Consider the following 15194-nt stretch of genomic DNA (forward strand, 5'->3'; position numbering starts at 1 on the left):
GAAGTTCCTAGTCAGTGGAACATAAAAACAAGATGTCGTGTGGTGAGGCTGTCTCCCCAGTGACTAGCTGTCTCTTCAATCTTCTCTATTAAGAAAGAAGCAAGGGAAGGATGTGGTGGAAAAGGATAAGAAAGAGTATGAAGCGGGAAAGAAAAAAATTGCATTTTTACTGAGCACATACTATTGGCCAGGCGTTGTTCTAGATGCTTTACATATTGCAGGGCATTTAATTTTCACCACTGCTTTGAGGGAGAGAGTATTTTACCCACTTTAAAGAACAACAATTTAATCACATGAAGGTTAAGCGCTGTACCCAACTTCCTAGGATGGGTAACTTGTGACATCAAGATAATGATGATCTAATAGTAATAATAACAAAAGTAAAATAATAAATACATAATACAACAAGAACGGTACTTATTATTGAATGGTATGCCAGGCCCTAATAAACTAAAAGATTTATTACATGAAAGCTATCATTACATTTTTAATAGATAAGCCAATGTGAATTACGAGATGAACTAAACTACCTAGGACAACAATTTAGGTGGCAGAGTGGGGTCTAAAGTCCTCTTGCTGTCAAGCCTGCATCTGTCGCCTTGCCTTTGAGTCTGAATCCCAAGCACTGCTGAGTTTTACTTACCGCTTGCTATGCAAAGCTACTCTTCTATTCCAAATTCACTAACTTTTAGCCATTGGGGAATCCTCACAAAGCTTCTCTGGTAGATGTACCCGTGATACTGACGGACCCTAGGTCAATGAGGAAGAAATGGGGCTGGGGATTTCTGCTCTTAGAATACGGTGCCATGGACCAATGGCAGGGGCGCTGCAATGCATGCACCAGAGAAAGGGATGCCCACTCCCAAGCCTGCCCAGCCCCTAATGCTCACATGGTAGACACCGAACAGCATTTCAAAGTCCCCGTTTCCCTCAAATCCATTTCTCTTCCCTTTCCTTGAGTAGAAAGTGTTCTCCAAACTCACCGTCTCCCATCTCATCAGAGAAGGGGAGGCTAAAGACAGCCTCATCAATCATCCGGTTGGGAAGGTTGGTATAGAACCTGCCCACGGTGGTCTCCAGGTTACTCAGCTGGTTCAGCACCATCATGCTGCCCTTAATCACAGGCAAGGCTGTCCGGTCTATGACGCCGTACTTTCCCGAGTTCTGTTCAGCCAGATCTCTCAGAAAAGCCAGCTCTTTCAAACCAGTCACCCCATCTGAAATAGAAAGCCAAAGGAAGGCAGTGTAAAACACAAGAGGTGTAAATCCATTTAATAACCTTGCCATTTCGATCTAATAAGGGTCTGGATGAGGTCCTGCAATGCCAAACGGGTCACTGCAGAGACAACCCAGACTCCGGGACACAGATACCAGTGCCTGCCGAGGAACAAAGCCAGAGGCATGGTCTTTCCTCAGCCGGTCAAGAGGGCCAAGGAATTCTTCAAAAGACAGTGATAAAAAACGCATAAGTAAACAAAGTGCCCCATTCAGCAAGGCTAGTCTTCCCGCCAAGTTTAATGATAAAATTTAAATTACTTTTAGAATTTAATATTTGAAAGCAAAAGTAGTCATTAACAAGTCTGCATGTAATTTAAATTAGATGAAACTGTAAGAGTTTTAAAGGATAGAAGTTTACCATTTCATTTCTTACCTCTGCCTGTTAAACTCTTGCCAAAGTCTCATGCGATGAAATGAAAGAATTATGGATTGCATTTAGTGATGCCTCCAAACCCTCTTTCTTTAAGCTCATTTTAATTACAAATGTTTTCATGCTTTATATTGTTAGGATAATACCGGATTTGATTTACTTATATTCTTTATGTTTGAAGAATTTTAAAATCTTGGTAAAAGATTCGGGCATACTGGGATGTACTGTTCTACAACATCTGTAATCTATAGCACAAAAAATAAATTTAATAAACTTCTTAAAAATTTTTGATTTGCTATTGTTGGAATGCAGTCAAAAGGATCAGTAACTGATCCCATATGGGTACCACCGTAAACAAAATCAAATAATTTTGGTCACTACTGAGATTCTATCAAGGAGTTTTAAAAAAAGGTTTTGTCTCATGTTCTTGAACAGTTTCAGTCATTAAAAAATCTGGAGTTCGTGGTTCATCTACCTCATGCGATTTTATCATTTCTAAATAGGGAGTATAAGCCCTTGAACGTGCATTTCTAAAATCATAGCAGGATGTAAAGGATATAATTTCTTTCTTAACACATGGTACTTGAATAATTTGGATTTTGCTCCACTTAGGCAACGCTACGGGAAAGTCAGAATCAGATTATTGTTGCCTTTGCCTGACACAGAATTGAGATGGGAGGGGAGAGGTATACTCCAGAGTAGCAGACAACACAAAAGAGGTGATTGATCGCTGATTCTACACCCTGGAGAAGCTCACAGGGGTGAATGATAAAAGGAGACAATTCAAGGGAATAAATACGTTTCCTTTCTTTGTCATGTACCCGTGGCTCTCGCAAGACGTACAAGAAAAGTAACAAACAGGAACACCTACTAGACACAGAAGCACCGTGTGGGATATCAAAGGCTGGGCATTTTATGTCACTGCAACATGAAATATTGTGCAGGGGTGGCAGTAGGGTCCGTAGCATGGCAGACTGGATTATTCTACCATCTACATGCTAATGCTAGCAACAATGTTCCCCAAAATCTTTTTCTGGGCTTCCCAGTTAAAGGTAGCCAGATGTGAAGTGTTGGAAGATTTGAGAGCTGGCCTGAGAGACGTTTAAGAGACAGGCACAGAGGGATCGGAACACTCCAGCTCTTTCCCTGCCTCTGATTTGGGTTTAGTTTCCTCGCCCGACTGCTGGTGTGCGTACCCAGGGTCACCCCAGGCTGCCCGAGATGCTTCACTGAGAATTCTCAGGGGTAGCAGCCACGAAGACCCAAAACCTCTCACAGGCTTCTCCACCAGACCTCCTAGTGGACTTCGATGGTCCCAGCCTCCAGACATCCCCACCAGCTCCGACTTGTTCACCCAGACCACAAAGCTGGTTCATAAACTGTGTGGCGTCAAGCCCTCGTTTTGCATCTTTACTCTTCCAGTTCTCCCCACTGTTGTGTACCCTCTCATTCTTTTTTCTTTTCTTCTTCTTCTCTTTTTTAAGCTGTACATGGAAGTTCTTGGGCCAGGGGTCAAATCTGAGCGCAATTGCAACCTACACCACAGCTGTGGCAACAGTGGATCCTTAACCCGCTGTGCCACAACGGGAACCCCTCTTTTTTTTAAACTGAAGTGTCATTGATTTACAATATTGTGTTAATTGCAGGTGTACAGTGATTCTGTTTTGTATGTGTGCGTTCAGCTTATTTTCCTTTGTAGGTTATTATAGTAAATAGAGCTCCCGTGTTATATGGTAAATCCTCGTTGCTTATCTGTTTTATGTATAGTGGTTTGAATCTGCTAATCCCTTTATGTCTAATTCATCCCTTCCCATATGCTCTCATCCTTCTGGTTGCCAGTAAGTTTGTTTTCTATGTCTGTGAGTCTATTGCTATTTTGTATATAGTTTAACTTGTATTATTTTGTTTCTTTTTTTAGATTTCACATACAAGTGTGTAGTATTTGTCTTTCTCTGTCTGACTTGACTTCACTTAGTATGGTAATCTGTAGGTCCATCCATGCTGCTGCAAATGACACTATTTCATTTGTTTTTAAGGCTAATATTCCACTGTGTATAGACACCACATCTTCGCAAACCAATCATCTGTTGATGGGAACTTGGGTTTCCATGTCGTGGCTGTTGTAAATAGTGCTGCTATGAACACTGGGGTGCATGCATCTTTTCAAATCAGAGTTTTTCTCTTCTCTGGATATAAGCCTAGGAGTGGGATTGCTAGATCATGCGGTTGCTCTAGTTTTAGTTTTTTAAGGCACTGCCACACTGTTTTCCACAGTGGCTGCTGTACCAATTTACACTCCCACCAAGTGTACACCCTCTTATTCTGATAATACATTTCTTCCACCAAAATGTTCACAGGGGCTCTGCTTCCCTATTTGAACTGACAGAGTAAGTCAACCTTTGTGAATAATGTTCAGAGATACCTCTTAGGTGGGAAACTTGTAGTTAGGATGTGTATCTGGCTAGATTAAGGGGAGAAAGAGTAAAGATGAGAGTGGCTAGAGAGAAATAACCAGAAGTTTTAAAGAATTAAATTATCAGGGGCATAGCAGCTGCACAAGATACTCCAGTGGGAAGATTGAGGACCGGTGAAGAAAGGAGTGACAGCAAGAAAATGTCTTCACTCAGTGTCTGCCTGGGCAGACTTTTAAATCGAAAGGAAAAGATGTGAATTCTCCCTTTTATGTTTCCTTACTCCTGTACTATGACATTTATTTTATTACATTTTGCTTTCAAGGGCCACACCCATGGCATATGGAAGTTCCCAGGCTAGGGATTGAATTGGAGCTGTAGCCACCGGCCTTCGCCAAGTCACAGCAATGCCAGATCTGAGCTGCATCTGTGACCTTCACAGCAGCACATGGCTATGCTGGATCTTTAACCCACTGAGTGAGGCCAGATCAAACCCTCATCCTCATGGATACTAGTCGGATTTGTTTCCACTGCACCACAACAGGAACTCCCTGTACTACTGCATTTAATTCATTCGCCTTGGCTGTCTTCCTCACTGGCTTAAGGGCTTTTTGAAGACAGAGGTGTGTAATATAGCTCCAAAACCTCAGTGCACTATGTTGTATATGGTAGGTGCCCAAGAAACCCAACACATCTTGTATGTTTATTATCACCGCAACCCTAGCAGACTTTATTCTTTTCCTTTTACAGAAAACTGAGGTCCTCAAGAGATTAATGTGCCATAAACCACACGGCTAGCAAACAGAGACTGAAACTGAGAACCCCTAGATCCCAGTTCCTGGGTTCTTCCATGTGTGTGTGGTCCACAGAATGTCTGGAAAATCATCACGCTGGCCAGAACACACTGGACCCCATCTTAGTGAGTCCGAATGCAAATCTGTAGACAGTGCCTGGGAATCTGCATTTAAAAAAATCAGTGTCCAGGCTATCCTCATTCCATATGGGAACCAGTGTCCCTAAAGCCACCTGGTTCTGCGTGGAAATCAGGAAGTGGGGAGGGGAAATAAAAGACCACAGCTCAGAAGGGCTGCTGGATCAAGACACACTCTCTTAAAACAAGCGAATGGGGCCGCCCTGAAGACTGAGGATAGGCGTCCAGGGAAGACAAAGACAAAGAGCAGTGTGTGCATAGGTGAGGACACTCGATGCAGCCGAGAGGCTAGAAAATTGAGCTGTCATTAGACTGGACAGTTAAACTGTGCGAGGAAAAAATTCCCTCAACATTGCCAGTTTACTAAACCCTCGCACATACCACCTGATGTAACAGCAACAAAACCAACCTTAATGAGCACCTAGCAAGAGCCTGGTATCATCCTGGGTGTTTACTGTGCCTCAGGGTTAGTCTTCACAACAAGCCTGTCAAGTAGATAATTCTTATCTCCATGCCACTGCTAAGGAAGGGGAGCTGGAGAAAGTGGCCCAAGAGGCTCCAGGTGGTGCTTCTGCAGGGAAATATGATACTCACAGCCCTGGTTACACTGAAGAATCTAAGTCAGAGCTTCGGCTTCCTGCAGCTTAACCCAATGAGGTAAGTTAATAACCCCCACAGAGCATTAAATCCAAGAATACGAAGAAGGGGAAAAAACCGGCATTGTGCAGAATCCTGGGCAAGAGCACATAACTGGACAAGGTTTAGACACGAGGGGCGGGCTGGAGAGAGAGAGAGACGAAGAGACAGGAATATCCTAACATGCACGCTGGGTTCCCGAGTGAGGAAGAGAAAGACGGGCTTGGGACGGAAGTGACTTCTGATCCCCTTCATCAAAGCACATCATGAAGGCTCTTAAGGTTTTGAAAGCAGCATGCACTTGGAGAGACCGTTCATCCGAAAGAAAAGAATCTCGGCACACTACCTACCATTCATGAGGGCATAGGTGAGAATCATTACGGAGTTGTTTAGAAAGCTATTTTCTTCATTGATGACACGGAGAGTCGCCTTTTTATCTTCTTCGGAAGAGTCCTTTGATGTAATTCCGGCGGACAGGTAAATTATGACCATGTCTGTATCTAAACAAACACATACAAACGGAACATTACAAGGGAGTCCAGCTAAAGGCAGTAACTCCGTTTCCTTTCTAATTCCCCCGGACCTTTCTGTCTTGAGGACCTGGCCGACCCCACGTTCCTACCCCTTCCGTCATCTCCCTGCTTCTGCTTCTCTCCATCCCGACCGTGATGGGCCCTGAGGCCTCATTTACCCACTGTTGGGGAAGGAGCTATTGCTAATGAGTTTATCAGATCAAAGAAGGCGAATTTCTTCAGGCATCCATGGTTGTGGAAATGTACCACCCAAACAGACACCTCTCCTGCCTTCTGAAACAGAGGCTTTGGAACCTGATTGACTCAAGACTCAGTGATTCGGGGTCTTCACCAGGAAGATACATTTGGGGGCAGGGGGCTAGATTTTAAAAAGGTGGTTCTTGCAGGGACTCCTGAGACTTGCAAGGTTATCTGTCTCTACATTCAGGGGCTCCAAAAACTCCTTTGTTTTTAAAACCCGTCGATGTGAGAGAGCAGTAAAAACATGGACATTGGAGCTAAGTTGCCTGTGTCCTGGCTGCTTTCAAGCAGTGTCTGCGTCCCTTTAGGCAGGTTTCTTAACTTTTCTATACCTAAATTTCCTTATTGACAACACAGTGGGGATAATGACAGTGTTTGCTTCCCAGGGGTGGTGTGAGGACTGTTTACAAGAGTGACGCAGAAGGGTGATGGTAAATAGAAGATAAAAGAGAAAAGAAAGACATGTCAACACAAACACACAACGAAAACCCTGGCACTGGCCTGAAGTGGCATCTACGACTCAAGAGTAAAATGATTCTCCGACTAGGGCTAATGGGCAGAGTAATTGAGAAGTCATTTTAGCGCCGTGTGAAACAACTTTCAAGTGGATTTACTCAAAAATAAATGTGGTGCATTTCCTACCATGAGAGATGTAAAGGCTAGATGCCAGTGGTAACGGACGGAAGGAAGAGAGCTGAACCTTGAAGGGAGCTGGCCTTTCTAATCTGAGATTCTCTGACTCAGTATCTATTTTTAAGACATCCTATATAGAAGTTTACCTTCTGCTTGAGAAATCATGATTGATGCGGTTTGTGCTTAGTTCTTCAGTTTCTTACTGCTGTCACTTATCTGAGGTTGTTTTAGAGTTCCTATGTGGTAGCAAACCCCCATGTTGGTCCCCCGATGAGCCCACTTCATGATATTCTCTTGTGTGGGCTCCCTTCGAGTCTGGGCTGGATTTAACAATTTACCTTTTATGAACAGAATACAGCAGAGGTCATGGGATGTCAAGAGATGGATTAGGTTACAGAAAGATGGTGGCTTCCACCTGTGTGCCATCTCTTGGGCAAGCCAGAGGACATGTTGTGAGCTATACTACAGAGAGGCAAGGAATTGAGGCCCTCAGGAAAGACTGTGCCAGCAACCATGGGAATGAACTTGGAAGTGAGCTTGACAGTTACTTTGGCCAACAGTTTGACTGCAACCTCGTGAACGATCTTTAACCAAAGGCACCGAAGTATGCTTTGCCTAGATTCTTGGCCTACAGACCTTGAGATAATGTTCACTGTCTTAAACCATTGAGTGTTAGGTAATCTGCTACCCAGAATAGATAATGAATATAGTCCTCCCCCCTTATTATTATTAATTTTTTTTTTTTTTTTTAAAGGGCTGCGCCTGTAGCATATGGAGGTTCCCAGGCTAGGGACTGAATATGAGCTGTACCACAGCCCCAGCCACTTGGTATCTGAGCTGTCTTTGACCTACACGACACAGTTCATGGCAATGCTGGATCCTTAACCCACTGAGTAAGGACAGGGATTGAACCTAAATCCTCATGGATACTAGTTGGGTTTGTAAACCGCTGAGGCACAACAGGAACAGACCCCCCGCCCCTTTTAAATGGCTGTGCTCTGCACTTGTGGCATGGGGGGAAGTCCTGGACCAGGGACTGAACTTGACCTGCAGCTGTGACCTATGCCACAGCTGTGGCAATGCTGGATCCCTGCACCAGGCTGGGGATCAAACCCACACCTCTGTAGCAGCCTGAGCTGCTGCAGTGGGATTCTTTAACCACTGTGCCACAGAGGGAACTCCAAATATAGTTACTCTTTAAATAATTATCCTAACAACTGATGAGGCTACAATGACTGAATTTGCTTCCATTTGTAAATTTTCATTTTAGACACTGAAGCGCCCTTTATTACAGAGAACTGAATAATCACTACTGACTTAATGTATCAGCAAATTGTAAAGACAATTTTGATGTTTGAATAATTCTCTAATAAATACTTATTGTAAATTTAAATTGTATATTTATTCATCAGAAATTAGGTAGTGGAAGCTGATGCAATAAAATATCAGAAGCTAGGGAATACCCCTTGTTTTAAACTAGATGTCAGTCTTTTTCCAATGTTATAAATACAGTCTTGTAAATTATTATTGTCATTATTATTATTTTTTGTCTTTTTAGGGCTGTACCTGTGGCATACGGAAGTTCCCAGGCTAGGGGTCTAATTGGAGCTGTAGCCACTGGCCTACACCAGAGCCACAGCAATGCCAGATCTGAGCTGTGTCTGCGATCTACACCACAGTTCACAGCAACGCTGGATCCTTAACCCACAGAGTGAGGCCAGGGATCAAACCCGCAACCTCATGGTTCCTAGTCAGATTCATTTCTGCTGTGCCATGATGGGAACTCCAAATTTTTATTATTTTTTTTACATTATTTTCCATCATGGTCCAACCCAGGAGATTAGACATAGTTCCTTATGCTATATAGTAGGACTTAATTGTTTATACATTATATATATATTTTAAATTTTCAGTTTCTTTTTTATTGTATTTCATTGTTTTATTTTTTATCTTTAGTCTTTTTGTCTTTTAGGGCCGCACCAGAGGCATATGGAGGTTGCCAGGCTAGGGGTTGAAGCGCAGCTGTAGCTTCCAGCCTACACCACAGCCACAGCAAGCCAGATCCTTAACCCACAGAGTGAGGCCAGGGATTGAACCCACGTCCTTATGAATGCTGGTCGAGTTCGTTAACCACAGAGCCACGGCGGAACTCCTCCTATTTTATTTTAAAGTATATTTGATTTGCAGCGTTGTACCAATTTCTTGCTGTACAGCCAAGTGACACAGTCTCATATATATATATATATATATATATATATGAAAAAAATATGCTATATATATTCTTTTTCTCATACGATCTTTCATAATGTTCTATTCTAAGAGATTGGATCTAGTCCCCTGGGTGTACAGTAAGACCTTACTACTTACCCATTCTAAATCTAATAGTTTGCATCTACTAACCCCAAACTCCGAGTCCATCCCACTTCCGCTTCCCTCCCCTTTGGCAACCACAAGTCTGTTCTCTATGTGAGTCTATTTCTGTTTGGTAGATAGGTTCATTTCTGCCATATTTTAGCTTCTACATATCAGTGATGTCATAGGATACTTGTCTTTCTCTTTCTGACCTACTTTATTTGGTATGAGAATCTCTGGTTGCATTCAGGTTGCTGCAAATGGCATTATTGCATACTTTTTTACTGCTGGTATGGATACAACAATATTCCATTGCATATATACCGCATCTTCTTAATCCACTCCTGTTGATGGACACTTAGGTTGTTTCCATGGCTTGGCTACTGTGAATAGTGCTGCTAAGAATGTAGGGGTGCATGTATCTTTTTGAATTAGAGTTTTGTCAGGATAGATGCCCAGGAGTGGGATTGCCGGCATATGATGGTAGTTCTGTTTTAAGTTTTCTGAGGAACTTAAAGCATCTTTTTAAGGTGCTCAACAGCTCACTTAAGCTTCATATGGAAAAAAAATACTACTTGATGTCCTAATAGGGATAATGCAGTTATACCATGAAGCTAATCTAAAGTATGAGGCAAACCATCATCCATGGCAAAGGATGTGTGATAAATTCCTGACTTAAAATGAACACTTGAGTTTTTTTTTTTTTTTTTTTTTGTCTTTTGTCTTTTGTCCTTTTAGGGCCGCATCTGCAGCATATGGAGGTTCCCAGGCTAGGGGTCAAATTGGAGCTGTAGCTGCCAGCCTACGCCAGAGCCACAGCAATGTGAGATCCAACCCATGTCTGCAACCTACACCACAGCTCACGGCAACGCTGGATCCTTAACTCACTGAGCAAGGCCAGGGATGGAACCCTCAACCTCATGGTTCCTAGTCAGAGTCGTTTCCACTGCGCCACGACAGGAACTCCAAACCCGTGAGTTTTCTTACTTAGCTTTATGGTTCTGGATAACATACAGTGTCATTAAGAGCTGGTTTTATGTATAGGCATGTGACTGGAAGGCTATAAGGCCTGCAGCCATTGGCTCCTTTAGCTGCCAAGCTTATTTTCTTACCATCCCAACCATAAGACATACATTCTGCAAGCATCCTCACTGTCTCTGCCCAGTCCCTGACTCTATTCCTGCCCTATCCTTAGGCAAAATTGAGTTATTTTTCTATTTTTAGGTATCAGACCTTCCAAATTTGATATGATTTTTTTCTTTTTTAACTTACTAGGATATCTCCATGGGAACATTAAGCCTTGTGATTAGAATATTAGCGATGAGTAGTTATAGGGACTTGGCTCAGAGCAAAGACACACCATGTACTTGGAAGAAAATGCAGTCCTCTCCATCTAACCAGTCCTTGTCTGAGCCACCAGCATTTCTTGGGGTCAATATCAAAGGGGGAAGAACAATTCAAGCTCCTAACTATCTTATACCTTCTGCTACCAAATGACCCCCTAATCAGTTACTCCTCAAAACAGACCCAGAACAAACAATCCGAATATGTAGTGGTATCAATGCTAAGATCTACCATGGGACTGAAAAAGAGCCAGAATTAGATAAAATTTTTGGATTTTTCTGATGAGTGCAAAGCCACCATGATTTATGCCATGTGGCTTCTGTTCATATGGCCATTGATGTAGGGCAGACACTACTTTCAGGCACTGACTAATCCTTACAATGGCCGCAGGGGAGGTCTTACTCATTGGAACATCCCATCTCTTGGACTTCAAAGAGTGCCAGGTACATAGTAGATGCTAAATAAATGCCTGTGGAGTGAACACATTCAATGATGTCGAGTACAAGCTCCTAAGAGGAGTACGTAGACCCCTCACCACACTGTAGCCAAGGCTAGTAGTGGTCCTTGGCCATCTTTGGGTTTGGGGTCAACTTAGGACGCCTGTGGATTCTGCTCTCTTTTAGCCTCCACTAGAAGTCTTGAGGGAAGCTGAGTATCATCATAACCACAGCTAATATTTATGTAGTGTATATGATGGAATCCTGGATCACCCCTGGTTTACAGATGAGGAAACCAGCCCTGGAGAAATCAAATAATTTACACAAGTTTAGAAAAATTTCAGAGTAGGAATTTGAACTCATGTTGATGGAAATTCAAAACCCACACACTTAACCACTGTGCTACATGCTTGAGAGCACCTCAAACCTCTTTTTAATAAACTGTTTTTCCTAACACTTTTTTTTTTCTTTTTCTTTTTTGGCCACACCCATAGCTTATGGAAGTTCCCAGGCCAGGGATCGAATCTAAGCCACAGCTGTGACCTACACCAGAGCTGCCACAATGCTGGATCCTAAAGCCACTGCGCCGGCCATGGATCGAACACATGCTGCTGCAGAGACAACACTGGATCCCTAATCCACTGCACCACAGAGGGAACTCCCCTGCTATGTTTCTTTCTGTAATTTAATTTGGGTTCTTTCTCCCCTGAACTGCCAGTAGAAGCTGTAACGTGGAGACCCATGAGCTAAACTTTAGAAACATCTTGGCCTAAAAAAAGGCTCCTCTGAGCATTTCAAAAACAGTGCCATAGAAATTTGTCTGAGTCAGTGATGGTCACTCTTCTTGCCATGGTTTTGCTTGCTAACATTGAAAACAAACCAACCAACCAACCCCAAACCCAGAAGAGATATGTTTCCCATCAAAGCATCCCTCTGCTCATGTGCAGGGCAGGTAGGTTTGTTAAGAGGTTTTAGTGAAGTCTCTATCCACAGTTTTAAAACCGGAACACATGGAAACATTGGAAAAGCAAGGGATTTCACATAAAAATCTAGATTTTTGGCTTCTCTGCCAGCACTGGACAGGCATTCCTGCAAGGCAATGAGAGGCTGACCAGAAAAGCAGCTGCCTTTTTGATGGAGCATGCACCCTCTAGCTTATTGTGCTCTGCAAACAATCCTCATGACCCTACCTCAAGGTCACCTGACTCACATTCACTGCCTGGCCGCTGCCAGTTTCACATTTCCGTCCATTGCTTCAATAGTGCAGTCATCAAAATTGGACTTAATTTCTAAAGATGGTCTGATGACCAAAGAATCAAAGAGAAGGAGCCCTTTTGGTGAGGAATGCTGACAGGAAAATGGCACCTGCTAAATGGCATTGCCCAACTAGCCCATCTATTTTGAGTGCTTGAGTGGTCAGTCTGATCCTTTGTCCATATTGAGTTGTGGACAATTTTACACTCAGCCAGCCTGTAGTAGTGGTCTGTGATAGCTAGTGCTTGCCATGGCTATAGGCACAATTCTAAGATGACTCCAATGACCCACACCCTTGCATGACCCCTCCTCTTGAGTGTAATCTGCTTCTGACCAAAAGAATATGGCAAACCTGGTGGGATAGCATTCTTGTGATTGTGCTCCACATATGGCAAAGAGAGAGGGAGTCTGCAGATGTAATTAAGGTCTTACGTTAACCACAAGGGAGAGTAACTTGATTAATTCAAAAGGGAGTGAGAGCCTGATTAGATCAGGCAAGCCTTTTAAAAGAGGGCCTGTGTGAGAGGATTGATGAAAAGATGCTCTCAGAGTTCCCTGGTGGCTCAGTGGGTTAAGGACCCAGTGCTGTGGCGAGGGTTCAATCCCTGGCCTTGATGCTGTGAGTGGGAAACTCCACCTCCCCCCCCCCAAAAAAAGGAAAGAAAAGATGCTCTTTTACTGGCCTTGAAGAAGCAAGTAGACATGAGTTTTACAGTTGTAAGGAAGCGGATGCTGCCAACTATTGAGCTTGGAACGGGTCTCTGAACTTCAAATGAGAACTCAGACCTAGCTGATGCCTAGAATGCAGCCTTGGGCATCCGAAACAGAGAAGCAAGTAAGCAACACAAGGATCCCTGACCCATGGAAACACTGAGATAATGAACTGTGAGAAAACAATATACAGAAACATCAAGCCGACACGCCACCTACCATCACTAGTTGTAACAATTAGAGTCGCTTCTGTCTTTCAAGGGCCCACTGTGTGCCAGGCAATAAGCTGTGCACTGATCTATGCTGTCTTAGTTTTAATGCAGACACACGGAAGAGCTTTATATTCTTTACATTTATCTCAATAGGATACATTCATTTAAAAAAAACAACCTACAAACAGATTGGCGAATATAAAAGAGAAAACGACATAGATTCCTTTCAGCAGTTTCAAAGCATGTGTCTTATATCAAATATCCTTTCCTTTCCTATAGCATGCATCCTAATTCCAGCTTTTCTTTAATACATGAAAATTAAATTAGAGTGCCTTTGTACATTTGAAGGGCTGTGCTCGGCTAAATGACAGCTGGTTAGAAAAAGGAAGGATCAAGGCAAGAATTCGGGCTGCCCAGTTCTGTGCATATGAGTACAAGCAGACATGCACTCTAAGTCACCAAGGAGGCAAGGCTGACAATTAGCATTAAAAAGGATGCAGACATTCCCCTGGGAAATAAACGGGGATATGTTCTTAATAAAGGGGCAGGAAGAAGAGAGAGTGAAGAAATCGTGCAGACAGGGTACCTTTGATGGGAGAAGATGAGAAAATCATAAGATCCTAGTATTAGATGACCATGATGACAACACAAGGAAATTTTAACCCGTCAGTTTAGGAAAAAAATCCCTCTAGACATGGCTGTGTGATCAATTTGCAGTATATTTTTATTGCCATCCTTTATCTACTGGCTTGAGAACTCTGAGCAAATGCACTTACTTGCTTGGAACTTGGTGCTATTGTTTGTGCTTCGAATCAGCTGAAAGGCCTTTTGAAATCCCACGGCGTGCTGCGTGGGGCTGTCCAACGACTTAACGCTGCTTACGAAGCTGGACATTTTCCTTTTTGTCTCACTGGTGGCTGGAGACAGGAACGTCTTATAGCACTGGTCGAGCGAGCAAGTCCTGACGGTGTCTGCCACCGTCAACACAGAGATCTGCAGGAAAAACAAACAAACAAAAACAACTTCTTAGTCTGCCGGGGAAAAGTTTTTGACATTTTGGAAAAGTGAGCCCGAAGAGTGAGACGTCCTCCAGAACAGTTTTGGGGTGTTTAAAATAAATGCCTGGAGGAGTTCCCGTCGTGGAACGAATCCGACTAGGAACCATGAGGGTGCGGGTTCGATCCCTGGACTTGCTCAGTGGGTTGAGGATCCGGCGTTGCCGTGAGCTGTGGTGTAGGTTGCAGACGCGGCTCGGATCCCGCGTTGCTGTGGCTCTGGTGTAGGCTGGTGTCAACAGCTCCGATTGGACCCCTAGCCTGGGAACCTCCATATGTTGCAGGAGCAGCCCTAGAAAAGGCAAAAAAATAAAACAACAAAAAAATAAATAAATGCTTGGAGACACTGATGTATCAAATTTGAAGAGGATTAGTTAAGTATCTGTTTAGGACAGGGAACTTGAGTTCGGTTTTTGTTCCAAGATGAAGTCAGCAATACCGGTGTTGCTCTAGCACATTAAAAACAGTGTTTCACGTGGAGAAAACTCTTGGCAAGTACTCTCTTGATTTTTCAGCTGGAGGTGGGGGTAAGGGTAAGAGGCACAGAGTGTGTGTTTTAAGCAGCAAGATGAGTGAGTAAAACCTTAGTGCTGGAAAAGTCAAAATGATGAAGCAGAAAATGTCCACAGGTAATAGATTATCATTAGCTGTAAGCATGCCTATCTCTGTGGTGTCACAGAGATTAGTAAGGCTCTAGTAGCCTTCTTTTCTCCCTTACTTCTCATCAATCTTGAGATAAAGTCCAGGCATCCATCAGCATCTAAGCCCTCGCCCTGTTCCTCCCTCAGTATAACATC

General features: G+C 43.2%; 1 protein-coding gene across 1 annotated transcript in view; it reads right to left on the minus strand.

Moving 5' to 3' along the window:
• The window catches only part of CACHD1 (cache domain containing 1), a 235983-nt gene that overhangs the window by 47837 nt on the left and 172952 nt on the right, over positions 1-15194 (minus strand). Inside the window, 3 exon segments of the mRNA XM_021096540.1 lie at positions 984-1217; positions 5977-6126; positions 14119-14335. Coding sequence (XP_020952199.1) covers positions 984-1217; positions 5977-6126; positions 14119-14335 — 601 coding nt within the window.

This window comes from Sus scrofa, chromosome 6 (genome assembly GCF_000003025.6).
Source record: "Sus scrofa isolate TJ Tabasco breed Duroc chromosome 6, Sscrofa11.1, whole genome shotgun sequence".
In the NCBI taxonomy this organism is placed as follows: Eukaryota; Metazoa; Chordata; class Mammalia; order Artiodactyla; family Suidae; genus Sus; species Sus scrofa.